Source organism: Onychostoma macrolepis, chromosome 15, assembly GCF_012432095.1.
Source record: "Onychostoma macrolepis isolate SWU-2019 chromosome 15, ASM1243209v1, whole genome shotgun sequence".
NCBI lineage: Eukaryota > Metazoa > Chordata > Actinopteri > Cypriniformes > Cyprinidae > Onychostoma > Onychostoma macrolepis.
The window spans coordinates 27357252-27384697 of record NC_081169.1 but is presented as its reverse complement, the minus strand read 5'-3'; the positions used below and the strand labels follow the sequence as shown (position 1 = coordinate 27384697).

At 37.1% G+C, this 27446-nt stretch overlaps 1 protein-coding gene across 1 annotated transcript; it reads right to left on the bottom strand.

Moving 5' to 3' along the window:
* Positions 1–1131: 1131 nt before the first annotated feature.
* Positions 1132–27255, bottom strand: scaf4b (SR-related CTD-associated factor 4b). The gene is made up of 19 exons (XM_058744530.1): positions 27060–27255; positions 26305–26388; positions 25435–25479; positions 25187–25348; positions 24960–25089; positions 24229–24374; positions 22857–22952; positions 22551–22636; positions 22400–22463; positions 22140–22295; positions 19920–19990; positions 19625–19839; positions 19400–19500; positions 18499–18612; positions 17757–17913; positions 17534–17628; positions 3180–3324; positions 2583–2645; positions 1132–2308 (listed from the first exon to the last, which is right to left on the bottom strand). The coding sequence occupies exons 1-19, from the start codon at positions 27093–27095 to the stop codon at positions 1833–1835; spliced, it is 2442 nt and encodes an 813-aa protein (XP_058600513.1). The 5' UTR covers positions 27096–27255; the 3' UTR covers positions 1132–1832.
* Positions 27256–27446: the final 191 nt, after the last annotated feature.

Sequence of the window (27446 nt, the reverse complement as noted above, 5' to 3'; positions counted from 1 at the left end):
ATGTATAGTATGATCATATAGTAATACATTAGTAATATATTACTACATATCATTTTAAATTTATTGTTTTTGCAAAAACAATCCTGGCTATATGTGCAGCACTACAGTGAAATATCTATAAATAACACACACAATTAATCACATCTACAAAACTGATGAATATTAAATGTATGCCATGGATTGTTCACTCATGGATTGTGCTGGAACCTTCTGGAACAATTCAACTGTACCTGTACTACATTTTAGATTTAGAATAACCTGCCTTAAACGTTTGAATTAACATTCAAACTAAAAATTTGAATGTAATTAATATTTAATTTTAACTGACACATGTGTTGAAAATAGTGTTATTTTAGTATAATTTTAGCCTTATTTTATATTAATTTAGTTCAAGTATACTTTTAATTCAGTTCAAGTTGTAGTAATTTTGTTGTTTTCATTTTTTTATACAGTTGTATAGTTTGTATTAATTTTTGTTTCAGTTTTATTTTAGCTATTCTAGGTACACTAAACTTAAAAAAAAAAGTTGCCTTGGCAACTAGCTGAAATTAAAAGAAAAAGGTTTCAATATTTCATTTTTTTTAACATTTATTTTATTTCAAGTAACGATTTTCTTTTATATATTGTTTTAGTTTTAGTTAACTATAATAACCCTGGTTGAGAAATACATGTTTAATAATTTTCCAAGACTGACAGGGTTCAGATCTGAGTCTTGACAAATGGCGCCCTCTACTGAGACAACCGCAATACTGCATTCTCTACACTTCAAGTCTTTAAAGGGTTAGTTCACCCCGAAATGAAAATTCTGTCGTTAATTACTCACGGTCATGTCCTTCCAGACCAGTAAGACATTCGTTCATCTTCGTAACACAAATGAAGATATTTTTGATGAAATCGGAGAGCTATCTGAACCTCCATAGACAGCAACGCAACTGAAATGTTCCAGCTGTCGTTCATGCGCGCGCTTTCCCCCCGAACGTAAGCAACGCTGATTACGTCAAATACGTTCTTGGGTACTCTCCAGGCCGAAAATGTAACTCAGGGGGGAAAACTAAATATATAAATTTGTGTTCCGAAGATGAACGAAGGTCTTACGGGTCTGGAACGACATGAAGGTGAGTAATTAATGACAGCATTTTCATTTCGTGGTGAACTAACCCTTTAACAAAAGAAAACTAACAAGTCAGTTTAAGTAGCCACAACATTTACTGGTGTTCGTTTTAGCATGTTAATATAAACCATTAAGACAGAAAAAGAAAACAAGAATGATTGGTAAAAAACAGCTTCGTAAAATTAACCAGCTGAAGATGATGCTCTACCGCTGACAGGCGTTTCGCTTTTCTTCCTTCCTGAAAGCCTACAGAAGCTTTAAAGTAAATACTACCTCCAAATATACAGAACTGAAGATGGGCTGAACAGTTTCCACAGGTTTTTTTCTTCATAGTAGAACAATTGTGAAATGTGCAAACCTGGACTATTTACATTGAACATGTTACACTAGACCTCTAATATTAGTCTATGGTAGTGAGTGTAACGTCCGAAAATGACAGGCCTCGAAGCTTTCGCATGGAGCGAGATGGGAATTTCATAATATATGAACCCTGGTTCTGTCTCACCTGTTCAAACCAACATGACGACATGTAGAAAGGTGAGCGCCATCACTCATATTCGGAGATGTGGACTTTTAGAAACAGTGTCTATTAATTTAATATGGACTCCGTATATAATACGTAGAATATGTTCTCCGTATTCCTGTTTCACAAGGACACAGAGTCCTGTTTGGCGCAGTCCAGTCACAGCTGAAGTCAAGAGTGCCTAAAAAAACACGCAAATCAGTTCCCAAAGCGACTTCGTCCGCGAGGGCCGCCCCTTCCCCATCCACCCCGATGAAACGGTGGCTCGTTTCCGAATCTGTCTGGGCCCCTTTCTGGACCTTGTTCCCGCCAGTGCGGTTCCTCTCCTCTAGGACCCACTGGGAGCCTGTGAGGGGGGAAATCGTGTCTTGGAGGACCCATCATGCGCATCCGGAATCGGCCCACAGGGGGTTCTCCGAACATGGGGTTGGGGCCCCTAGGGGGCATCATTTGAGGCATATTGGGAGGGGGCAGGATGGGATGGGGCCCGTTATTAGCGAAAGTGGGCATGAAGGGTGGGCGGAGTCCCATAGGGGGGTGTGGCGGTAGGGGCCCCGGTCTAGGCCCCAGAATCCCCCCGAGAGGTGGCGGACTGAGCGCTTGAGCTCCTGTCAGGTCCATGTGGCTCTTGGGAGCCTCGTGGGATTCATCTGAAAGTTCTTCGATTGGGGTTTCTGATATTACAAAAGACAAAAACATCACTAGCTTTAGTAAACATGTTTAGCTACAAACAGACTGTTTCATATCAGAACAGAGTTTGATTTCACTGAAAATTGTACAACTTTAGCTGTACTGAGTACAGTTTGAAAGATTAAAAAAAACATTATGGTTTCTTTGGAGTTACATGCTACAAAGATTCACAATTTGAATCATGAATTATTTACAATTTAAGCCAATTTTGATTTCATGTTGAATTTAATTGTACACTGAGTTGCAGTTGACTGATACCTTTGATGGATGGAGGAGGACCGGCGGGGTTCAGAGAAGCCAACGGGATGGCAGGAGCAAATCCTGTTTAAAACAAAGTAACAATTCATGATAAGGGGGATTTGTTTTTATTATTTCATGCTAGGTCTACCTATTCATCTAAATGTAGAAAAAGAGTTTTAGGGTCTGTATGAGTTTTTTTTTTTTTTAAACTGTCTACTGCTCACTAAGACTACATTTATTTGATCAAAAATACTGTCAAATTATGAAATATTACAATTTAACTGAGGGTTTTCTGATTGAATATATTGTAAAATGTAATTTATTCCTGTGGTGCAATTATGAATTTTCAACACCATTACTCGAGTCTGTCAGAAATCATTCTAATATTCTGATTCGCTCAATAAACATTTCTGATTATTATCAATGTTGAAAACAGTTGTACTGCTCAATATATTTGTGGAAACCAAGATCATTTTTGATGAATAGAAAGTTCATAAGAACAGCATTTATTTGAAATCAAATGATTTGTAACATTATGTCTTTACTGCCACTGTTGATCAATTTAATGCATCTTTCTTGAATAACAGCATTAATTTCTTTCAGAAAAGGAAGTACCTGCAGGCATCTGTGAGGGGTTAAATCTAGGAGGAAGGAAGGATGGCGGGGAGGCTCCTGTGATCATGGCTGGAGGTGGTAAACTCATGTTAGGAGGGGGTCCTGGGACGATATTCAGCGTAGCAACAGGTTGAACTGAGGGGTTCTATAACGTAGTGAAGAAAAGGATGAAGAACAGCTGTGTGAAAGGACTTTTCCAGCATCAAAGAGACTTGAGAAATCATACAGTACAGATATGTTTATAAGGACATGAGGAGGCAAAGAGTGTTCTGCTGTATTCTTTATTGCACACAAAACACAAATAAACACTTTGGATACAACCTTTTAAACTGTATCTGAAAGTTTTCAAATCAAAAGTGGGGACCAATCCCGGAAGAAGTTGTAAAGAATAATATCACATGTGCCGGATAATACTATTTTGATTTTTAATTTGAAAAACACTTGAATGCCATCTGAAGCTATATATTCAAAACTAAAGATCCTACATGTGCAGCTACTGTACAACATTCAGAGCTCAAAACGCTGATGTTTCTTCTTCCTTCCCCTTTTTTTTACACCCAGTGAGAATACAAAATAACTACTGTTTAATATTATATGACACAGCAAGATCCATCTCCTGACCCTGTCATCACATGCACTCTGAAATGTCAGCACCAGCTTTGAAAAGACTTGGTATAAAATGCTGTGGGGAACGTCCTCATCGCAAGGTGAAGGCATGTGTCTGGCGAACTTGTTTTCACCCAAGTCATCCCAGTGCATGATAATTTAGAAATAACAGAGAGATTGCATTTTGTCCATGAGCGAGTGTGAATTTGTGGCAACAGATCTCCATGATGGTGAAAAATTGTGGATGACGTTAAATATACAAATGTGACCCTGGACCACAAAACCAGTCTTAAGTGTAAATTTTTCTAAATTGAGATTTATACATCATATGAAAGCTGAATAAATAAGCTTTCCATTGAAGAAGTATGGTTTGTTAGGATCGGACAATATTTGGCTGAGATGCAACTATTTGAAAATATGAATCTGAGGGTGCAAAAAAAAACGAAATATTGAGAAAATCGCCTTTAAAGTTGTCCAAATTAAGTTATTAGCAATGCATATTACTAATCAAAAATTAAGTTTATATACATTTACGAAATTTACAAAATATCTTCATGGAACATGATCTTTGCTTAATATCCTAATGATTTTTGGCATAAAATAAAAATTGATCATTTTGACCCATACAATGTATTTTTGGCTATTGCTACAAATATACCCCAGCGACTTAAGACTGGTTTTGTGGTCCAGGGTCACAAATGTAGAAGGACACGCCATCATGTTTAGCAAGCTCTTCTGAAAAATCATCTACATTAGTCAAGCTATTTAAAGGAATAGTTCACCAACAAGTAATCCGCCAGACTCCCATCCACCAATTAATGTCTCATGAAATGAAAAGCATCGTGTTTGTCATTAATCCATCAATTAGACATTATTGCTATCAGCTAAAATTCGAGTCCTCCATCCATAACATTGCTTTCTCTAATGGAAAAGTGGTCTTGTCTGAGAGCAATCTGCACAGATTGCACAAATGAAAACCATTCAAAACAGATCTAAACAAATATGTTAGTGGATTTTGATGTGAAAGGACAACAGAGGCTACAGGGATAATGGTCTCGTTAAATCTCCTTAATGATGGATTTGTTTCTTACAAACACGCAGCTTTTGGCTTGTCAAGATGTTAACTGATGGACTGGAGTGCTGTGGATTATTGTGATGTTTTTATCAGCTGTTTGGACTCTCATTCTGACGGCACCCATTCACTGCAGAGGATCCATTGGTGAGCAAGAGATGGAATGCTACATTTCTCCAAATCTGTGGAAGAAACAAACTCTTCTACATCTTTTATGGCCTGAGGGTGAGTGTATTTTCAGCAAATATTCTTTTTTGGGTGAACTATTCTTTTAATCACACAGCCAGACTTAGCAGACCAGCATAAAGTCTGGTCCACTTTTTCATAGGCCACCCACTGAATACTTCATACAAATCTTGCCCTGATTTACAGTCTGGACAAGTCGACAATTTTGCTGAAAGTCAAAGCAAGTCTGCTGATTGGACTTGACTCATTTCACCGAAAATCACGTAGTGTATCATGGACACAGACTCTGCAATTTTTTTTTTTGCTGCAGACTGCAGATATGTCCAGCGGGCGGATATCAAATATGTTTTGAGAACACATTGTTTTCAGTTGCCATGTGTCTCCTAGAGCGTGTTTCTGTGTGTGTGTGTGTGTGTGTGTGTGTGTGTTGTGTTTGGAACGCCTTCAAAGTCTGACAGTGATCCTCAAGCATTCAATATATGATTACCAGTTTTAATCTGTAACCATTTTTAAAGTCAGCAAGGGTGTGATGCCTATTGTTGTAAAATCTGTTCAGATTCGAACATTTGTGTATTCCAGCCTTAAGGTAGTGAAAGGTCTGTGCAGTATTCAAGACACCTGGCCTGTTCATCTTGTTTGTACGTGCATTTTTTTTTTTTTTTTTGGTGTTGGGGTTATCTAAAATATTACCAGCTAGTATTAAATATAAAGTATTTAAAAAATGCTTAAAAATAACAGCACAGCGACAGCATTAATGTAATAATTCCTGTCTGTCCATCCAAATACAATTATAAACACTGTTACTTCACTCAAATAATATACATATACAACTCATTATATATATATATATATATATGTGTGTGTGTGTGTGTGTGTGTGTATTATGATATACAAAAAATAATATATTGTTAATATATATTATTAAATTAAATATATTATACACTGTTTTGACTGCCTCGAGGCTAAGATTGCCAAGGAAAGAATTTAGAGGGAACTTTTTAGGTTTTGGTCCAGTAGTACTTATATATTCACTTATTAGCGATTATTTTTTACATTTTTAATTGTATCAAAGTTTGGTCACAGATGAATGGACTGAATCCCAGATATCCACTGACCCTAGAGGCACAATCCTCGCAAACACTTCTAAAGTGCATGCAGAATGATGACATCTAGTGGCATGTTTTGTATTTTGTGGCTGCTTGTTCTGATCAGAAAATCATTCAAATACAAGCAGTTTCAAGACTCCCACCTTTAATAGACTCACTGAAGGAGATATTAAAGCAATAGTTTCTAACTAACAGGACTTAGCAATAGACTTTCCTTTTGGGGATTTACATCATGTTCAGTTATGTATATACAGTTTTAGAATTATTCATAATCAGATTGCATTAAACACTACTAATTCACTAATGACATTAAATTGTAACAAATGACTGTTTACATGTGCATATTTTAAATGTCATTTAAAAATACAGTTCAGTTTACAAACATGAGTTGGGCCTCAGGAACGTATTAATTTAGGTTTGTTCAATTATTAAAAATAATATTGTTTTTTCATAATACATTAGCTAAAGTTAATTTCTATAACTTGAAAATGGTTAAAGATGTATAGTGTGTGTTGCAATGAACATTAACTTAATAAATGTCAAAGTTTTGTTCATTGTTATATTATAATACCTAATGCAATAAAACTGATGAATAGAGCCTAATTGTGAAGTGTTACCAAAAATATTTAACATATTTCAATTAACGTTATACATTGTAAGCAAACTATTTAGAACTAACTAAACTATATTAATGTAATTTTATTAGGTATCAAGATACCAAGCAAGCAAAAAGTGGCACAATACGTTTTTTCTTCATTTTGACCAGTATTTGCTTTAGAATTTAAAACACGTCAGACCGATTTGAAAGAAAATCTCGTAGTGTATGATGAGCACAGACTCTGATTTCATTCAGTCATCGGAGATCAAACGTCTGATATTTTGAGCTGATTTCAGAACAAATTGTTTTCATTTGTCATGCAAAGGAACATTAAATAAAAGAAAAACCTAAATAACACCTCTTTATATTTGGTGTCCGTATTCTTGTTTGCTTATCAAACAGGACAAAAGTTATATACATAAATAATAATAAAAAGTCTGTACAGTATAAAGAGTTTGAGACTGATACCGATGATAGTAATTCTCGCACAAACTCTTGAGTGTTTCACAGGAGAATCCGTATATCCTCCACACTTACAGCGCTCACACAGTGCCTTCCTGATGCTGGCTTGAGATCTGAGTAACTCTCCAGGTCCTGGATCAGACCTTCTCGAGACTGAACCTTCAACCTTTGAGTTAATGAACTGGATCCTGAACCATCAGGCTGTGGTTGCATCCATGGTTTAAAAAAACATAAAAAACTGAATTCCACAGTACACAGGAGTGAACTGAAAATGAAACTGCTCTATGAATTTGTGCTCAAGTTCATTAAATATGAATTTTAGAATTTGATGTCACAGTTGCTATTGGGTGAAATTTAATTCATAAGCTCTTGCTAATGCACTAGTGAATGTATCAAAATGTGTATTGAAATAATATTCCTTAAAAGTAATTATAGTGTTGTTAAAGGGGACATCGGATGACCATTTTTCACAAGTTGGTATGATTCTTTAGGGTCTTCATGAAATGCCTGCAACATACTTTGGTTTAAATTCCTGAAAGGTCATGTAAAACAACACCCTTTTTATCTGGTCAAGAACAGCTTTGTTCACAGTGAGCCGTTTTGGTGCATGTTTCTTTAAATGATAATGAGCTACTTCTCACCCCGCCCCTCTCTTCTCGTTTTGTGTTTTCGGTGGCATGTTACCATCAAGAACAAAACTAATTCATTGCGTCCTCAGTGGCTCCAAAGTCCCTTTCAAGGAAAGTCTGTTTACCAGGCGGCCATATTTGCAACGCCTCCAGGCAGCTCAAACAAGACCAAGTCCTATCTATGCCCCTAAAAAAAAAAAACTGCCCCTAACTATTTCAACATATTTCAAATCAGCACTAAATCTGATATTAACTGCGCCATAAATATTGAGCTTATGCGCTTATGAGCGCACATGTGCATTGGCTGGTTAATACTCAGGTTTCTATGGGAACCAGAGCTTATAACCGCTGCTGCAGTGTTGCAATGACTTTACTCAGTGGATCAATCTGCGATTGGCTCTTTCATTTAGAAGGCGGGACTATTCTGCCATATTGCGCATTGCAGTTTCTCTGATTCATAATTATAGGAGTGAACCGTCTTTGTATTTCTAAAGTCTTTGGTGGCTGTCATGTCGGGAGAACACAAGATTCTTATGTTCACTTTTATATCCAACTGCAAAACACCTGCATTGTTTATGAGACGTTGTTGTTGCTACAGCAGTTCGAGAGTGGAGAAAATGCCAGACAGCATACAACTGGCTGACGGCAGAAATATGCTAATACAGGACAGTCCATCAGCGTTCCTGGGCGGGGCTTGAGCAATATGATGTTATACTGCTCAGAAAAAACAGCATGATAATTGAGACTGGGTTTTTTGGGGATTAAAAAATAAATAAAATTTTTTTTAAAAAAAGGAGTGGACGGAGTTTTATCATTGTAGGTAGTTGTGTCCACACACTGCTAAGACATTTAAATGCAAACAGCATGTAAAAGTGGATTTCGCATCTGATGTCTCAAACTATCTTTGAAGTTTGATACATAACTACATTTCTTATATTACATTAAAACGATTTAAAAATATGAACATTACCTGTTAAAAAAAATAAATAAATGTATATATGTGTGTGTGTGTGTATATATATATATATATATATATATATATAATATATACATACAGTGGGTACAGAAAGTATTCAGACCCCTTAAATTTTTCACTCTTTATTATATTGCAGCCATTTGCTAAAATCATTTAAGTTCATTTTTTTTCCCTCAATGTACACACAGCACCCTATATTGACAGAAAAACACAAAATTGACATTTTTGCTGATTTATTAAAAAAGAAAAACTGAAATATCACATGGTCCTAAGTATTCAGACCCTTTGCTCAGTATTTAGTAGAAGCACCCTTTTGATCTAATACAGCCATGAGTCTTTTGGGAAAGATGCAACAAGTTTTTCACACCTGGATTTGGGGATCCTCTGCCATTCCTCCTTGCAGATCCTCTCCAGTTCTGTCAGGTTGGATGGTAAACGTTGGTGGACAGCCATTTTTAGGTCTCTCCAGAGATGCTCAATTGGGTTTAAGTCAGGGCTCTGGCTGGGCCATTCAAGAACAGTCAGAGTTGTTGTGAAGCCACTCCTTCGTTATTTTAGCTGTGTGCTTAGGGTCATTGTCTTGTTGGAAGGTAAACCTTCGCCCAGTCTGAGGTCCTGAGCACTCTGGAGAAGGTTTTCGTCCAGGATATCCCTGTACTTGGCCGCATTCATCTTTCCCTCGATTGCAACCAGTCGTCCTGTCCCTGCAGCTGAAAACACCCCACAGCATGATGCTGCCACCACCATGCTTCACTGTTGGGACTGTATTGGACAGGTGATGAGCAGTGCCTGGTTTTCCACACATACCGCTTAGAATTAAGGCCAAAAGTTCCATCTTGATCTCATCAGACCAGAGAATCTTATTCAGGTGTTTTTTAGCAAACTCCATGCAGGCTTTCATGTGTCTTGCACTGAGGAGAGGCTTCCGTCGGGCCACTCTGCTATAAAGCCCGACTGGTGGAGGGCTGCAGTGATGGTTGACTTTCTACAACTTTCTCCCATCTCCCGACTGCATCTCTGGAGCTCAGCCACAGTGATCTTTGGGTTCTTCTTTACCTCTCTCACCAAGGCTCTTCTCCCCGATAGCTCAGTTTGGGAAGGGTTCTGGTCGTCCCAAACGCCTTCCATTTAAGGATTATGGAGGCCACTGTGCTCTTAGGAACCTTAAGTGCAGCAGAAATTTTTGTAACCTTGGCCAGATCTGTGCCTTGCCACAATTCTGTCTCTGAGCTCTTCAGGCAGTTCCTTTGACCTCATGATTCTCATTTGCTCTGACATGCACTGTGAGCTGTAAGGTCTTATATAGACAGGTGTGTGGCTTTCCTAATCAAGTCCAATCAGTATAATCAAACACAGCTGGACTCAAATGAAGGTGTAGAACCATCTCAAGGATGATCAGAAGAAATGGACAGCACCTGAGTTAAATATATGAGTGTCACAGCAAAGGGTCTGAATACTTAGGACCATGTGATATTTCAGTTTTTCTTTTTTAATAAATCTGCAAAAATGTCAACAATTCTGTGTTTTTCTGTCAATATGGGGTGCTGTGTGTACATTAATGAGGGAAAAAAAATGAACAAATGATTTTAGCAAATGGCTGCAATATAACAAAGAGTGAAAAATTTAAGGGGGTCTGAATACTTTCCGTACCCACTGTATATACACACACATATACTTTTTTTAAACAGGTAATGTTAATATTTTTAAATCGTTATATATTATATATTCATACAATATATATTACATATAATATATTCCAGAGCTCGGGTAGAACTCGGGTGCTAGACAGGCCGCAAATACCCTGACGGCACCCTTTTGGAGCATTAGAATACAGTATGTTAAAGTAAAAAAAAAAAAACAGTAAAAAAAAAAAAGTTCTTTAAAGCTCTGCACACTATAAGAAAGCACATTTATTGGTGTTCCACAACAGAGTCTGACACACAGAGGAATAGTGTCTTGCCATCCTTCCTAGCACTAAAGCGGCAGTTGTGGAAGATAAATAGTGCAGTCGTGGCCTAATGGTTAGAAAGTTGGACTTGTAACCCAAAGGTTGCGGGTTCAAGGCTCAGGTCCGGCAGGGATTGTCAGTGGGGGGAGTGAATAACCAGCGCTCTCTTCCACCCTCAAAACCACAACTGAGGTGAGGCCTTTGAGCAAGGCACTGAACCAAACCTTCAACTGCTCCCCGGGCGCTGCTGCCCACTGCTCAGGGTGTGTTCACGGTGTGTGTGTGCAGTTGGCTGGGTTAAATGCAGAGCACAAACTCAGAGTACGGGTCACCATATTGGCCATACGTCACTTCACTTAATATATCTGAGAAATATATCAAAAAAAAAAAAACAAATCCTATATTCAATGTGCCGAGAGAAAAAAAAAAAAGGTTTTCTGATAATGACCAGAAAACTTAAGCATATTAATGTCATACAAAGGTTTGATGCTGGAAGTGAGCGGGAAAAGCTTTCATATATAGACAGTATATTATATTATACATTTTTTTTTTTTAATCAGTTTTAATATATGCATCTATAAGACTGTAATACCAGTGCAGTATTTGAACAGGTAAAATATCACTCAGTTTGCCATTAAAGTTTGAGAGTCTGATTTCCTGTAGGTGGGTTTAAAGCATGTCCTGCTTTAGACTCGCAGACACTGGATTCGGCACTGAGTTGAGCATATCAATTTGCAATGAGTACTAAGCAGAAAACATTCCTGTGACTAAACTGCTAAGAGAGAAAGAAAGGGAATACAAGTTATATTTTAATGTCTACAGGGGATTCTTATGAGCCATGCTATTAACCTTATAAAGACGGTGGTGGTCCTGGGCAAATCGCTAACATAGAGCTCTGTCCTCGACACAGGCCCAGATCTCACTGACAGTACCATAACACTACAACAGGAAAACAGCCCTTCACATGTGGAGACATCAGGGCTGATGCACTGCAGTCATATAGGAACTAGCGAGCCATAAGAGACGTGATAAAATAAATGACTGTCATTCTGTGAATGCTGTCCCTTCCAGAGCAGAGAAAAGATCATTTACATTTGAAATGATCATTTACATCAAAACATTTTTCATTCAAATATTTAACAGTGGACTTAAGATATTAAAAGTGCCCCTAAAAAAATACCAAAAACGCTGTAGAGTAACTGACACTTTAGATTAACTAGTTCAGATTTTATATATACTAAAAGGACAGGCCATGTTTGAAGTCGCTGTGAAATATCCATAAATCCCTGTGTCAGCATATTCAAGATTAATACTGAATTCAATATTAATATAGCCAATAATAATCTTATGTTGCTATTCAATCATAAGAACTAAGGCACTTTATTTATTATTAGTGGTATTATATTCCTTCAGTCACATTGCCGTTGCTTTATTACCATTTTATAAGCCTGAAAATCAATTAAAATTCTATAAACAAGTTTAGTCACATAATTACATCAATGCATTAAGATCACAGTATCATGTCTGTGAAAAACAGCATTTTGTTCTTGAAGATAAAGTGGCCACAAAAGTGTTCGGACGCTTGTAACAACAATTGTATATACAGATGCATTTCATCATATAACAGTAATTTATTTTTCAATTAATAAATCTCTGAGTGAAAATTGTTGAGGTAAATGCTACCTCGAGTTTCTTTTTCACAGTGTATGAAGCAAGACAAATGATGTAGCAAAAAAAGGCAGAAAAAAAAGACCAGTTAGTTAAAAATAATTAAGGTAAAAGGCTTAGAAAAGTAAGAAAAGCTCCAGCATTATTTGTGTACAGTTGACATCAGATTTGATATTTTACATCTAATGCAAGGAAATTCAGAAATTATGTTATTGAAGTGTCAAAATCCTTTTTGGGGCACAATAGAATAGATTAGATGAATCACAGACCACAATGAACCTGCTGTAAAATTAGATTGTAAGTGCATTAAAAATGTTTAGTAGTTTTAATCATCTAATTAGATGCCTTTTATACAAATGCCATTTTGCATACCTTACCCATGGTAAGAATCTCTCATGACTTCTTTATTCAAGCCAAGTTATTTAACTATGATTACATTTGCAGGATGTATATTGTGCAGATTTCCTATGTGAATATAATACCTGGTTGTCACGCTAAATTTGTCAACGTGTGCAGTTTACAATCAATCCATGCGGTATGGACAGCAGAGCGATGAATGCAACATCAACTGTGACCAAGCATCTATTTCTTGAATCCTAATTCAATTGGGCAAGATATTTAAACTTATCACTTATTGGTTCACATACTACAAAACAGAACAGTATGCTTTTCTACTAGAACACTATTCTGAACCTAGAAAAGTGTTTTTGCAGTGATGCCATTGAAGGACCATTCTTGGTTCTCCAAAGATCATTTTAGTGTGTGAAGAACATTCTAAATTCCACATATTTTGTGGAATGGAAGGGTTCCACTGATGTTAAAGGTTCTTCATGGAACCACTGATGCCAGTTAAGAACCATAGTTTTTAGTCTAGACTAACACTTGCAAAAAAGAATTTGATACTTTGAATTTGTCAAGTCAAGACTAAAGTCTCAGAATACATCGGCACAAAAGATGTTTTCTGACATTTTACAGAAACCATGTTTAAAATATCAGCTGAAAGTCATATTTTGTGTGGATGGTATGAAAAACGCAACAAAAGGCAGTTAAAGCATGGCCTAAAACCAATGGTTGGACCGAAGTCAAGTAAGAGAATTTCACCTTACCAAACCTCCGGTTCCTTCGAGGAAAAGAGCAGACGCTCCAGAATATCAGACATCCTGGTTGCCTGACCAAAACGATTCCAGCCGATTCCAACCAATCACCATTTGGTGATGCTGTATGAAAGACTCAATCCACAGGTACACAAGGCCATCGCTGTGGTAGATCAGCAGAGATAGCGCTCCATCTCTCCAATCTACGCATCACTGCTGCAGTTTCGACAACGAGGTGTACGCATTTCATACTCAGATTTGAATCCAACAGGCCGAACAACGAAAATGTCATTTAAAACTTTGCAATGCATGCATTGCTTTGCCATTTTCAAGTGAAAAATCCAAATATTTCACTAAACTAGATTAGCACAACTGTGAAACTTCATTCATCCTGGCATTGAGCCGTTACCTTTCCGTGTGTATGAGGCTGAGTGAAGCTCAGCTAACATCTACTGTCCTGAAATCAATGACCGTTTACCTTCCCAGCACTGGAGTTCTTCATAGAACCGCAAAGCAGACGGACATCCAAAATCCAGCACCACCTTTGTGAGTCCACTGGAGAATATTGATGATTTGATTTCATTCCATTCAAAAGCAGCAGGCCAGTAGCACAGAAAAGCTCTCAAAGCAAATTCACCGATGTGCCATTTCAAATGCTCCGTCATTAGCTTAAACAAAGCGCTTCTGGGCTGTTTGACGAGTTTATGGAAATTAGGTTATGTAAAGAATAAACTAAACATTTCGTATGTCTAGATTCAAATTCAGCCAAAGCTGCATTAAGTGATATAAAATAAGGCTGTAGTACTGGAATTGAGAGCCACTGGTTTAAATGAAGGTTTAACTTAAGTGTGAAGAACATTTTAATAATATAAAGAACTTTTTTTTTTTTTTTCCCACTATAAATAACCTTTTGCACAATGGAAAGATGTTAAAGGTTCTTCAAGGATCCATAGTTGCCAATAAAGAACTGTTATTTTTGAGAGTGCAGCTTGAAGAAAATTTTATTTTTACTAACCAACTTGTTTTTTAACCAAGAGCCTAATGTCTGCAGCAAATCTGCTTTTAATATCATCATCTGTTTAACCACACACCAGACTGAAGTTACCAGTGAAAAACCATTAGGGAACTTCACCACTGTTGGGTGGTGACATTGCTATTTGCTATTATTTATTCTCAGTAGCAAGGTGGTAGAGATTATGAAGCTTTATAGTACCGAGGCCTCTTATCGATTAAAGCAAGACACTACATGCAAAACATCTAAAATGCACTTAAGTCTTTATTACACTTTATTCATTTGAGTCTGCATGTTTCTATTACAATACATACCGTTTTTTTAAAAATGAGTTTCTCACGAACTGAGCCAGAAATCTCCAATTCAGTAGCACTTACACACACCAAACTTTGCAGTTTTATTCCTATCTATATTCAAAAGGTGTTCGCAGAGGGGGTTTGTTCATATATCACCTGCCTGACTTTAGACAACATTTGTATCATATTTTTACCATATTCACCTGTAGTGTCTTGCCTTAATAAGTCGTCGATTTAAGATTCATACAGTTTAAGAAGTTCTTTCCAAATGTTGTTTTCTGTCTTCTGGACAAAACCAGGACTATCAAATAATACAACTGTGAACTAATCATTTGTGTAGGTCAGTTCAACGCATCAGTCAGATCCGTCAGTACTATCAGTATGTTTGTGAATCACTGAATCTGGCAGACAATTCACTGATTGAACTGGTCAGAGTGATTCAGGAGTTAACGATGAAACAATGAGAAGATACTTAAGTGCACAGAGAACAATAACAGCACTGGATGATGCACAAAAATAACAACAGTTAAAACCAATCCCACAAATGCATCCCAACATTTGCCAGTAACGAAGTTTTAGGTTGTATGCAAGCTTGTGATATTATTTGCTACTAATTGCGATTTTAAAGTTTTACCCTTTTGAGAGATGTTTTTGACCTTATATACATGTTCTGTCTTGATTTCTTAATTTTCTCAAGAGTCATACACATACGTGTAAAAGTTTAAGATGTACTTTTCTTGGAGATGTTCTGTCTCCTAACACACTTGTTAAAACAAATTACAGCTTTGCATTTCACATTACTAAAAAAGAAGTATCTTTGGTGTAGTAGCATGTTGCCATGCAGCTTGTAGTGAAGCTAGAGTTTACCATCCCTAGAAAATGGTAATGTATTTAAAATTATACTAGATGCATTGGAGTAGTTACTACAATTACTAATTCACCAGCTGCAAATATTTGATTCTACATGCCAAAGTCTTATTAAAGTCAAAGCTAGTGTTTTTTAGCAATAAATAAAACTCAAATATTTCCTGAACCCACCTGTTGTCCTCTTTTGCGTTTTCCCAGCAACTGTTCTTCCGCCTTCTGCCTAAATCAGCCAGTGATGCACCAAAAGTCTGGTCTCCCTCTAAAAGTGATTCCTAAACCGTCTATGAGCTTCAGTGTTTTATGGAGTGCATGCATGTGAGGCGCCAGTGAACGTCGTTTGTATATACAGCATAGATTAATGGTTTCTAATGGTCAGACACTGTTATATGAAGAGAAACAGCCCATGTGCTAACCCGTGTTGTGTTCACAGCGCATATTCTCATTGAAAGAGATTTAAATCCATCTAATAAAGTTCATTTATTTATAAGGCACTCTCTTTGTGTGTGTGTTCCGTTTTATACAGTAACTAAACAATGAAATTATACTATTTAAGGCTAATTACATGAGAATGACAGGCGTTAAATGTTGGTAGGTTATCTGGAGGCAGTTCCTTACAGTTATATTTAATACTTTTTGTCAAGAAAACTTGTTTTTGTGTCAAGATCATAAGAAACATAAATTGTGATTGAGAAAACAAGACAATTAATGTTGCATGGTCTCTTAGGGCTTCAGTATGTCATTTCTGTTTAGAGCTCCTGGTAATGTACTGCTCGCTGACACTGTTCTTGTTTCGCAAATAGTCAAATTTGGGCCAAATCTGAAGTCGGTAAATTCCATTTACTAAAAACTGAGTTTTTGATCTCAAGTATAATCATTTGCATCTGTGCATCTTTAAAGGAAGTTCACCCAAAAATGAAAATTTGCTGAAACTTTTCTCACTCACAGGCAATCCAAGATGTAGATGAGTTTGTTTCTTAAAGGGAACAGATTTGGAGAAATTTAGCTTTACATCACTTGCTGACCAATGGATCCTCTGCAGTGAATGGGTGCCGTCAGAATGAGAGTCCAAACCGCTGATAACTCATTTGCTTCTTAGATTTACAAACAAGCAGCTTTTCACTTCATAAGATGTTAACTGATGGACTGGAGTGGTGTGGATTATTGTGATGTTTTTATCAGCTGTTTGGACTCTCATTCTGACGGCACCCATTCACTGCAGAGGATCTATTGGTGAGCAAGTGATGGAATTCTGCATTTCTCCAAATTCTCCCAAGCTGAGATGAAGAAACAAACACATCTACATCTTGGATGGGCTGAAGGGGAGTTTAAGTTTAAGCAAATGTTCTTTTTTGGGTGATATATTGCTTTAAGCAGCAATCTAAGTAACAAAACATTTGTAAGTCTTCAATGAAGTATCAAAAGTTTCTTAAAAAGCAACATACGACAGATTTAGACGAGCCTTTGGGACTGTGTGCAACAAGTCAACCTTCATGAATTGGCTCAATACAGACACACATTTATGCAAAAACTGCTCTATTAGAGAACAGCAGTGACCGTGTTGTGACAAATACAGTCACTGAAAGCGATGCCACTGAAACACGGAAAGAAAACTAGACAGTCATGACACTAACCTTGTTTTATTTTGTGCTCTATGGCTCTTCATTTGCCAAAAATGATGGCAACCATGCACCAGTAAACCGTCAGTGCAAAGCAAAGAACACAGAAACATTGTTTGCCTCCCATATGCCGAAGACGTGACAAAACGAGAGCAGAAAATTTGACCGAGACACTGAACACCCTTGAGGAGTTCTGTAGGAAACCCCTCGTATTTTACCTGTGATACTGCTGGAAGTGCAGCTCCCTCTTCCTGTTTTCCTTCAGGTCCTTCTGTTACTGGCACAGCGGGATTGGCCACAACACTTTTCCACTCTAAAGATCAAATTAAATAATTTTAAAAACAAATGTCACATACATTCATGTTAAATCCTTCAAAATTACATAAAACATTATTAAAGAATGAACTAGTAGCTAAAGAAAATCCATATGTGGGAGTTTACCTGGTTTGAGTGTTTCAGCGTCAAGCAAGCCTCCTTCTTGAAGACTTCGAATATCATCGGGTTTCACTTTATCCCATGGGATATACGTGACACCCCGCTCCACATCCCAAAACTTCTTCAAGTCCATCTTTATGCCCTTATTCAATGCCCATGCGATCTGATCAAGGACAACAAGTCAAAAAACTGCCCGCACATAGATTCAAAACAAGCTACTACATATGCAAACATAAGATCTGGAAGAAAGTGACCAGATCTGGAGCAAAGCCAGTCATCCAACAGCAAACACAATTTTATGACTGGTTAAAGAATAAATGTGTCTAACTAGAAACTGTCTAGAAGTTTATTGGCAGAAATAAAATGATAAAAACGATCATCAAAATCAACTTCTTTCTTACCCTTTAAAATAATTACATGAGAAGAAATGTGCAGAGTGATGCAAGAGACATAAAACTAGCACAGCTATGGTCAATTATACAAATTATTATACAAATATATGCATCCACAGAATGATATGACCGACCATTTTGAGTCAAGCATTGTTTCCTAATCTAGCTTTCTAATAAACTTAGCATTGTATACTGTCAATATTTTTGGTTCTGTAACAAATTGCTTATGTTCTTGGTTTGAATAAAAGCGTATGCTAAATGTATTCAAGAGAGTCATGTAATAAGGAATAATAACTCTAACCAGGCATCTTAACCCATAAATACTGCCGACAGGAAGAAAAGGTTGGTTACAGTACCTTAATGGTTTTCTGGTTGACTTTAACAACCCCTCTGCTGAGTTTATTCAGGGCTGTGTAGGCATCTTGTCTGTGCACCATGACAATGTAGGCACAACCTCTGGGAGGAATCATCTACACAGAGACATATATTTAATAAAAAACAGTTCAACTTTAGTTAGAGTAAATACATGCTAAAAACGCTACCAATGCAAAATTCATCCAAATAGATCATACTGGTTTCATATTTATTCCAGTGAGCCAAATTTTCAATGCGGAAGAGGTGCAAATTTTACCAGCAGGTTTTACATACAGGCTCCGTTCCAAAATCTAGGGAGCAGCCTTGCTGTCTATATAGGAAGCTGCATCTTAACTGAAAAGGAACTATGTAAGAGACCTATCGGAGTCTCATACGCAACATTTAAAAATAACACGTGGATATTAGCGAATAAAACCATATTGTAATACACATGCAACGCATTCTGGGCCTGCCTTCTTTAAAAGTTTAAGGTCAGAAGGGTCAAAAGGTTTTGCTTAGAAGATATATTTCAAAATGAAATTTATTTCTGTGATCAAAGCTGAATTTTCAGCATCATTACTCCAGTCTTCAGTGTCACATGACATCCTTGAGAAATCATTCCAATATGATGATTTGCTGCTCAAGAAACATTTATCATCATTCACGTTGAAAACAGTTATGCTGCTTTACATTTTTGTTGAAACTGTGATACACTCTCTTTCAGGACTCTTTGATGAATAGAAAGTTCAAGAAACACATTTATTTGAAATATAAATCTTTTAACAATATAAATGACTTTACTGTTGCTTTACGCATTCTTTCTGAGTAAATAAAAAAAAATAAAAATCATTCTGACCCTAAAATTTTGAACAGTCATGTATGATATGATTGATCTATACTCACGTTGATGGACTCAATCTGTCCAAACTCCTCCATTAGACTCATGATGTCCTGCTGCTGAGTCTTTTTGTCCAGCTGTCCGATCCATAATGTAGTACTGCACACTAAAACAATAAAACAAAAACACTCTTGAACAGCATATCAGAACAATAACACAATAAGTTGACATAACATTTATGATCAGTGCTAAAAAAGGCACAATTATATAAGATAAGTTTGTGTTCTCACCGCTGAGAGTTTCCTTCTTGATGGACGGAAGTCCTTTCTGTCGTCGCTCTCGCTCTTTCTCCCTGTCTCTCCTCTCCTCTGATCGCGCCGGTGGGGACCGGCCTCGCCGCTCTCTGGATCGGGAACGCGTGCGGTGATACCTCGACCGTTCTCGGCGGGAACGTGAACCAGACCGCGATCTTCGTGAGCGTGAAGACGATCGTCTCCTTGGAGACCTGGAGAGACACAACATTCGAAAACTAAACCACAATCTTTTTAAGAGACTTTATGTTCAAAAGCATTCATTCAAACATACCTTGATCTCGTCCGTCTGCTGTGTCTTCGATCTCTCCCATCATGCACCGAGCGTTCACTCTCAGCTGAAGCCTGAAATGATGAGTCAAAAACAATTAATTTTATGTATTTTAGCCTCACTGATGTTGCCAGTCCTACGTCAGAAAGTTCAGAATGATTTTAGCATTTAAGTATGGCCCTACGAATTTCATGATGCAGAAAACAATCACGGAGCACAATCATAAAAATGGGATTTATGGTAAACACGGAATCACAGAATTCCACAAATTTTGGATGAATAAATGAAAAGTACGGCTGTATACCTAATCAAACAGAGATGTGTACTTTTTTTTTTATTACATTTTTTAAAAATTTATGAAATTGTTAATGTTTTATGGCCTAGTTTGATTGCCACTGGTTTGATAGTAAAAAAAACAAACAAAAACAAAATTAAAACAGACAACACAATTTCTGAAAAAATAAAAACACTGCATTCTTGTAAGAATGTTGAAGTTTCATCAATTTAGTTGATTAGGCATGCTTTTTGATAAAATGTATAAAAACTAAATTAAACCATTAAAATGCATTTCAGAAAAAATTAGGAAAAAAATAAAACTGATTTCACAGAGCCCTAAAAAATAATTTGTTAAATTTTTAATGAATTGTTTCAGTTTTTCATTACTAAAATGTAATGAATGAGCAGAATCGAGAGAAATTAAAATTAAATGGAATTCAGGAAAAACTAAAATTCATTTTAAAGGCGCCCCATTTAAGTTTCAATATGAGCTCTACTTAGACTGGGGAGGACATTTTGCGTTATGAGAGACATCAAAGGGGTGGTTTACTGCGATTTCACTTTTTTCATTTTAAATAGTGTGTAATGTTGCTGTTGGTGCATGAACAGTATCTGCAAAGTTGCTGCGCTGAAAGTTCAATGTAAGCGGAGATATCGTCTTTTAAAAATCAGGAAGTTTAATGCCTACAAAACGACTCATATGAGACTACAACGAGATACTTCCCGGGTTGCATACGTAACAAACCCATAAATTTGCATCAACCCCTCCCTCCGGAACATGCAAAAAAGGGGGCAAGGCCATGTTCTGCGGCTGTGTCGAAGAGGAAGAGTTATAGTGGAGAGTTGTAGTCATGCCGTCGAAACGGGCTATTTTCACCCAGCTGTCAGGTCTTCTGTGTTCGGGCTTCCTACGGATGCTGTAGTTCGTCAGCAATGGTTAAAATTTATGTTTGATTATGTTCCTGACAATTACAATCCTAATTTAGCTCTCTGTGCTGCGCATTTTACGGAAGACAGCTTCCAGAATTTACACGAGTTCAATGCCGGATTCACACAGAAACTATTACTAAAACATGGAGCAGTTCCAACTTTAAAACCAGAGGCAGCAGTTGTTGGGCCACAACCTGTAAGTAAGATTTAATAATTTTAAATGTATTTGCATGTATAATTTCAGACGTAATGTTTTATCAAGGACGTAAACAAATGCCAACGCTGGCTTTAGCCAGTTAGTTAAATGCTATTTCGTGTGTCTATGACAAACGCATACAAACATTTTGGACCCGAATTTGTAATTATGTACTAATTTTGTAAATGTATTTTCCATGTATACTTTATGACGTAATTTTTCGATTTGATCAAGACCGTAAACACAAGCCAACGCTGTTTGGTTATAGTAGCCAGTTAATTCGATGCTATTTTGTGTGTATAAGACAAACGTGTATGAACTTCAAAAAATTATATGTAATCACAACAGCAAACTTCCATTCAGAAAGGTTTTGTAAGAGCCGTGCTTGCAGAAGTTCTGCTTGACTCTCTTCATTACCGCTTTCTGGGTCTGATTCTGGCTCAAACTGATACGGCAATATTGACACCATTATTTACATTTGACCGGAGCACATGCAACTGTCGCCCGTGAAGGTAATGGGCGTGAAGTTTCCGGACAGTGTGCAGTACGTGGTTTAGCCAATCACAACACACCGGCCCAACTAACCAATCTGAGCCCATCGCCTGTTTCTGAGGGAGTGGTTTCAGAGAATCAGGAAGTCAACCGGTCGAGGAGAAAGCGGCTTACAATAAAGGTGAAATATATGAAAAATAAGGCGTTTTTTAACAAACGAAACACGAAGACATGTTATATTGCACCCCATAAACACAATCAAGCAAAGAAAAAAAGCAGTAAACCACCCCTTTAACATCTGGTAAAGGAGCAGAGATGATTCTCTATACCTGCTGGGTTGTACCGGGCTGTATGACACTCTCATCACACACTTGAGTAGTATTATCTGGTATTTGGGTCTGAATCGTCGCTGGGAAGTCCTGAGGTGCTATCTGATCCTGGGACGGCACTTGACCCTGTGACATCAACTGACCATGCATCTGCGTCTGGACATGAACATACACTTTGTATTATTAAATAATTAATGTATTACATACATTATTTTTGACACGTCCTTATTCTTTAAAGCTCTGTGGTTCAAAGTTAATACCTGGTTAACGATTTGGCTAAGAAGATGAGCTTGCAGGGCTTGCTGTAATTCTGGTGGGAGATTTCTGTAAAGAATGACAATATTAAATAAATTCTAGAAAAAGACTTAAATGTATGTGAACAGGGAGGAATGAGAGTTTATTATGTCCTACATTGTAATGGGAGCAGCAGGGGCTGGTTCACTCTTTTCCTCCACAGGTTCAGGGTCATCATCATAATCAAATCGATCCAGCAGAGACTGAGTCGAACCAGAAACACAATGTTACAGGCAGTGATTTAATAGCTCTAAACCATGCGTTCACTCTGTGGTTTCTATATAGCATAAGAACAGCAAGATAAGGCTGATATCTTCCAGATTCAACTCTATTCATTCCCTACCCAGATATATAAGGATGTGTGGGTTGTGTCAAAATGGTGGTAAAGCATCAAATTTAACCATTCAGATTCAGATTGCTTACCTTAGCTAATGATGGTTTCTGCTCAGTGGGCGGGGCAGTGGGCAGAGGAAGCCCCGCCCCTCCGGCCTGCTGGAGAGTGTGGATCAGCTGCTGTAACTGACACACAAACATCACATTAAATATCAAAATATAAACATTTCAGTTTAATATTTTATATTCTCATTATAACTTTGTGTTTTGGTGTTTTATTAACATCAAAGTAATAATTCACCCAAAAATAAAAATAGTGTTTTATTTTTTTACCATCATTTACTCACTCAAATGTTGTATTACACCTGAATGAGTTTCTTTCTTCTGCTGAAAATAAATGCTATTTTGAAGAACGTGGAAAACCAAACAGTTGCTGGTCCACAGTGACTTCCATAGTATATATTTTTTTTCCTACCATCAAATTCAATGTGGACCAGCAACTGTTTGGTTAACCGCATTCTTCAAAATATCTTCTTTTGTGTTCAGCACAAGAAAGAAATTAATACAGGTTTGGAACAACATGTGAGTGAGTAAATAATGACAGAAATGAAATTTTAGTGTGAACTATCCCTTTAATGACTGTCGGCAGCATGTTTAGTACTGTCCCTTTAAGAACTGCACGCATTCGTTTCTCTCAGCTGTTTACTTTCATTTTAGACATAACCAACTATACACAGCCTATACATAAACCTTGTGTGTTTTGACAGTATTGGCGCTAAAGACAAATTAGTTTAGTGATCAGGCGCTGTGGTTTTCTTAGTGAGCACACTTCGGGTGTAACGTTACGAGCTCAGAAAAAGCACACATCAGAACTGCACGTGAATGAGACGTTTAACCAGTAAGGCTTTAAAGCACTAGCAAATAATGTACTTTTGTGATTGTGAACAAGTGCAGTGTCCCGTGAGAGTAACTCTACCGCTGAGTTAACGCTGATGTGAATGTATGTGGCGTTGTACAGTATATTGAGACGGAGGCGCCAGAACTGCAGCTGATATAATGTGTAGCACTGAAGCACGATATTTCTTCAAAAGCAGATCGTGGAGACATTTTTTATCATCCACGATCAAAAATCGTCATATTGCACAGCCCTAGTGCAACCTATAGTATGTATTTTGAAACAGTTTTTACTCAGAAACTGCTAGTAAATTTCACAAAGAACTAAGGAAACAACAATCCTTTGAACTAAAAATGACATTTTGAACTAGAAAAACTGAAAGTTTTTTCAAGAACACACTCCAATAATCTGTTTTATTTACAATTTCTAAAAAGTATTTTTTTACAGTGTGCCTGGTTGCTCCTTTGTACTCCTTCAAAATCTTATGCTCAATAATCTGTTACTTGAATAATCAAGTCCGTTTTTCATAGAGAAAGCCATGTTTGAGTGCAGTGAGTGTTGTTTTACCTCAACGCCCCCTGTGCCCTGGAGGAGCTGGGCGACTGCAGCAAGGGCCACTGGGTTCTGAAGGGAGGACGGGGCTGCTGCCGTCTCAACAGCTGGTGCCGGTGCTGGCTCTGGCACTGCCGATTCCACTGGCATGGCTGATGGCGCTACGAAAAGACATGAAAGCTGCAGTTTAACAGGCTGCTAGTTTGAATAGGATACAAGTTACCGTAACAATTCAGCCAAGTATATGCACTACTACTATTCACAAGTTTAGGTTCAGTAAGATTTTTGTTGTTGTAAGAAACGCAATGAAATTCAGCAAAATTTACAGTACAGACATTTATAATGTTACCAAAGATTTCTTTCAAATAAATACTGTTCCTTTGAACTTTCAATTAAAATAATTCAGGGGAAAAAAAGATAATCTGGATGGTTTCCACAAAAATGAAGCAGCACAACAGTTGAAAGGGACACCACTGAAGACTGGAGTAATGATGTTGAAAATGTGTGTCAAAGGAGTTTAAGACATATTACAACACAAACAGTTATTTTGATTTATAAAAATATTTCACAATATTACTGTTTTTACTGTATTTTTGATCAAACAAATGCAGCCTTGAAGAGAAATCTTACCAATCCCAAACTTTTGAACGGTAGTGTAAATGTAAAGACTTTGACTCAAAATCTAAAGAGTAAAGCATACATTTAATTCTTAAGTAAGCCAACATTTAATTCTTGTGCTCATTTACCGGCAACTGTGATTCCATTCTCCAAAACAGGGAATGCAGGAGCTGTGGCCATGTCTAACAGCGGCTGAATGATGTCCATGCTGAACACGTCATTCTTCTGCCACAGAGTCAACACACGCAATATCTTCCCCTACGTTTCAACAAAAAAAATTCACCAATAAAATTCATCAGCACAGAAACATCTCACTGTTATTTCACTGTATATTCTGGGTGTAATTACTCAGTACCTTGTCATCGGCTGGGCACTGGAAAAGGTTCTGAAATGTAACAGTGAAGTTTTTCAAAAACCTCGGACCAAACACATCTTTGTCTGTGCCAAACTGATGGCGCGACTGTCGAATAATTGAGTCGACCACATAGAGTCCAGCAACCTTTAGATCTGGTTTACACTGATGGAAAAAAGAAACACATTCAATCTTTACCTTCCCATAACAGCAGTCATCAGTACAAGAATGCCAGTATATTTATTACATACCCTCTTGATGAACTTCTCCACGATCTGAACAACGTGCTTGTAAAGCTAACAAAGCAAATAAACCATAAAAACAAAAGAAAAATTCAACAAAATGTTAACAGAAATGTAAGTGCTGTGTATTTAAAATGTGGTCACAAAGAATGTCAAAACACCAATAGCTATGAGAAATAAAAGGAAAAAATCAAAATAAAAAAAATCAATAAACTATCAGGTTTAAATATCAAAATCAATAAACAGACAAAACATGAAAACTGGGCTTAAATGAGAATCTTAATTCATTTCTCTTCTACCGTATAAAATGAATGGGTGCCGTCAGAGTCCAAGCAGCTGATTTGGTCGCTTCTTGCAAAAATACAAGACCATAATCCATAACGCTTCCTCCAGTGAAAAAGTTCATCACCTTACATCAAAACCCACTGATATATTTATTTTCAATTGTAAACAGTGCTTGATCTGTGCTTATTTCTCTCCTGATTTAGATGAGCTTGCCTCTGGAGAAAGCAACATTATGAATAGAGGTCTTGTGTTTTAGCCAGAAAACAATGATTTTAAGTTAAAAACATCTTTATGGATTTATTTCTTACAAACATGCAACTTTTGGCTTCACAAGATGTTAACTGATGGACTTGTAGATTATTGTGATGTTTTACTCTCATTCTGACAACAACCATTCACTGCAGAGGATCCATGAGGTTGATTTAATTTTCAGCAAATTTTCCTTTAAACACAATCAGTATATGACTGCGCTTGTAAAACAGATTCTTTAAACCCATTTTTACATAAAAGAATCACTGCAAACTCAAAATAATAGGAACAATTCTTCATAATTTATCAAAATCCCTTCCCTTTCCTATTTCCGTCCTGACTTACCTTGATAGCTTTGATTCCTGCTTTGGTTACAGACATCATTTTGGCTCGAGAGATCGGGGGAGTCATGTCCATCATGGACAGCATCTACAGGGTAGCAAGCAGGATGAAGAAATGTCAAATTTACCCACATAAGAAATATAGACCAAGAAAGAACTGAGACCAAAACACTGGCTCAGTTACTGGCCAACTTAATCTCAAAAACCTCTGAGAACATAGATAATGTCAAAATGAATAAAACACGCATTTAACCTCATAACAAACTCAATGAAAATGGCAGATCTCTGTTTTGAGCTCAGAAACACCTTTATAACACTTGATTAAATCATCGATACAGTCGATCAAGTATCTGACTCTATAGGGGGCGCCACTGAAATTCTCTCTACGTTCAATTTTAAGCAACAAACATTTAAAAACTAGATTAAATCACTTAAAATATTATGTATCACTTGAATAATCTCTCTATAAACCGTAAACGTACTGTAAGCACTGAAACTAATTTTCAACGAAGCGCAGTTTGACAACACGAACAGGAGGAAGGTCACTAAACAAACTAACTTCATTCATACTAATATCACATCTGTTTAACTATATTTCGGATTTTATTTGACTTTAGAATATTAAGTTACAAAAAAACTATGACATTTATCCGTCAGTGAACAACAAACAAACATAAACAGGAATTGTTTTGGTGTCGCTAGGCGCGCGCGCTCGGCTAATGGTAAAGGGTAAACGGCAAATAAAACGTAAATTCTCACCTCCCCGTTAAAGGCGTTCACCGCTTCCATGTCCATGAGCGTTATTAACTCAATATATCTTTGGATATATTCTCCTGGACCTGAATAAACATGTGAAAAATGGATTTTCGAATTGGAGGCCGCATGAGATTGACGCACAGAAACTCAACACAACCTTCCGCGAACGTTGATGTGTGATGAGCGCGCGGGGAGAGAGCGCCGCGCCGCGGACCGGAGAACAACTGTAGCGATCACGGACAGAAAATATAGCCAGAATGTATAAAACATTATTATATATTTGTTTATTTATTTCAGCAATATTTTAACGTATAAATCTGGCAATATCCCCATCCCGAATATTTTTCAAATAAATAAATACATAAAAAATAAACAAATATCCCCCAAAAC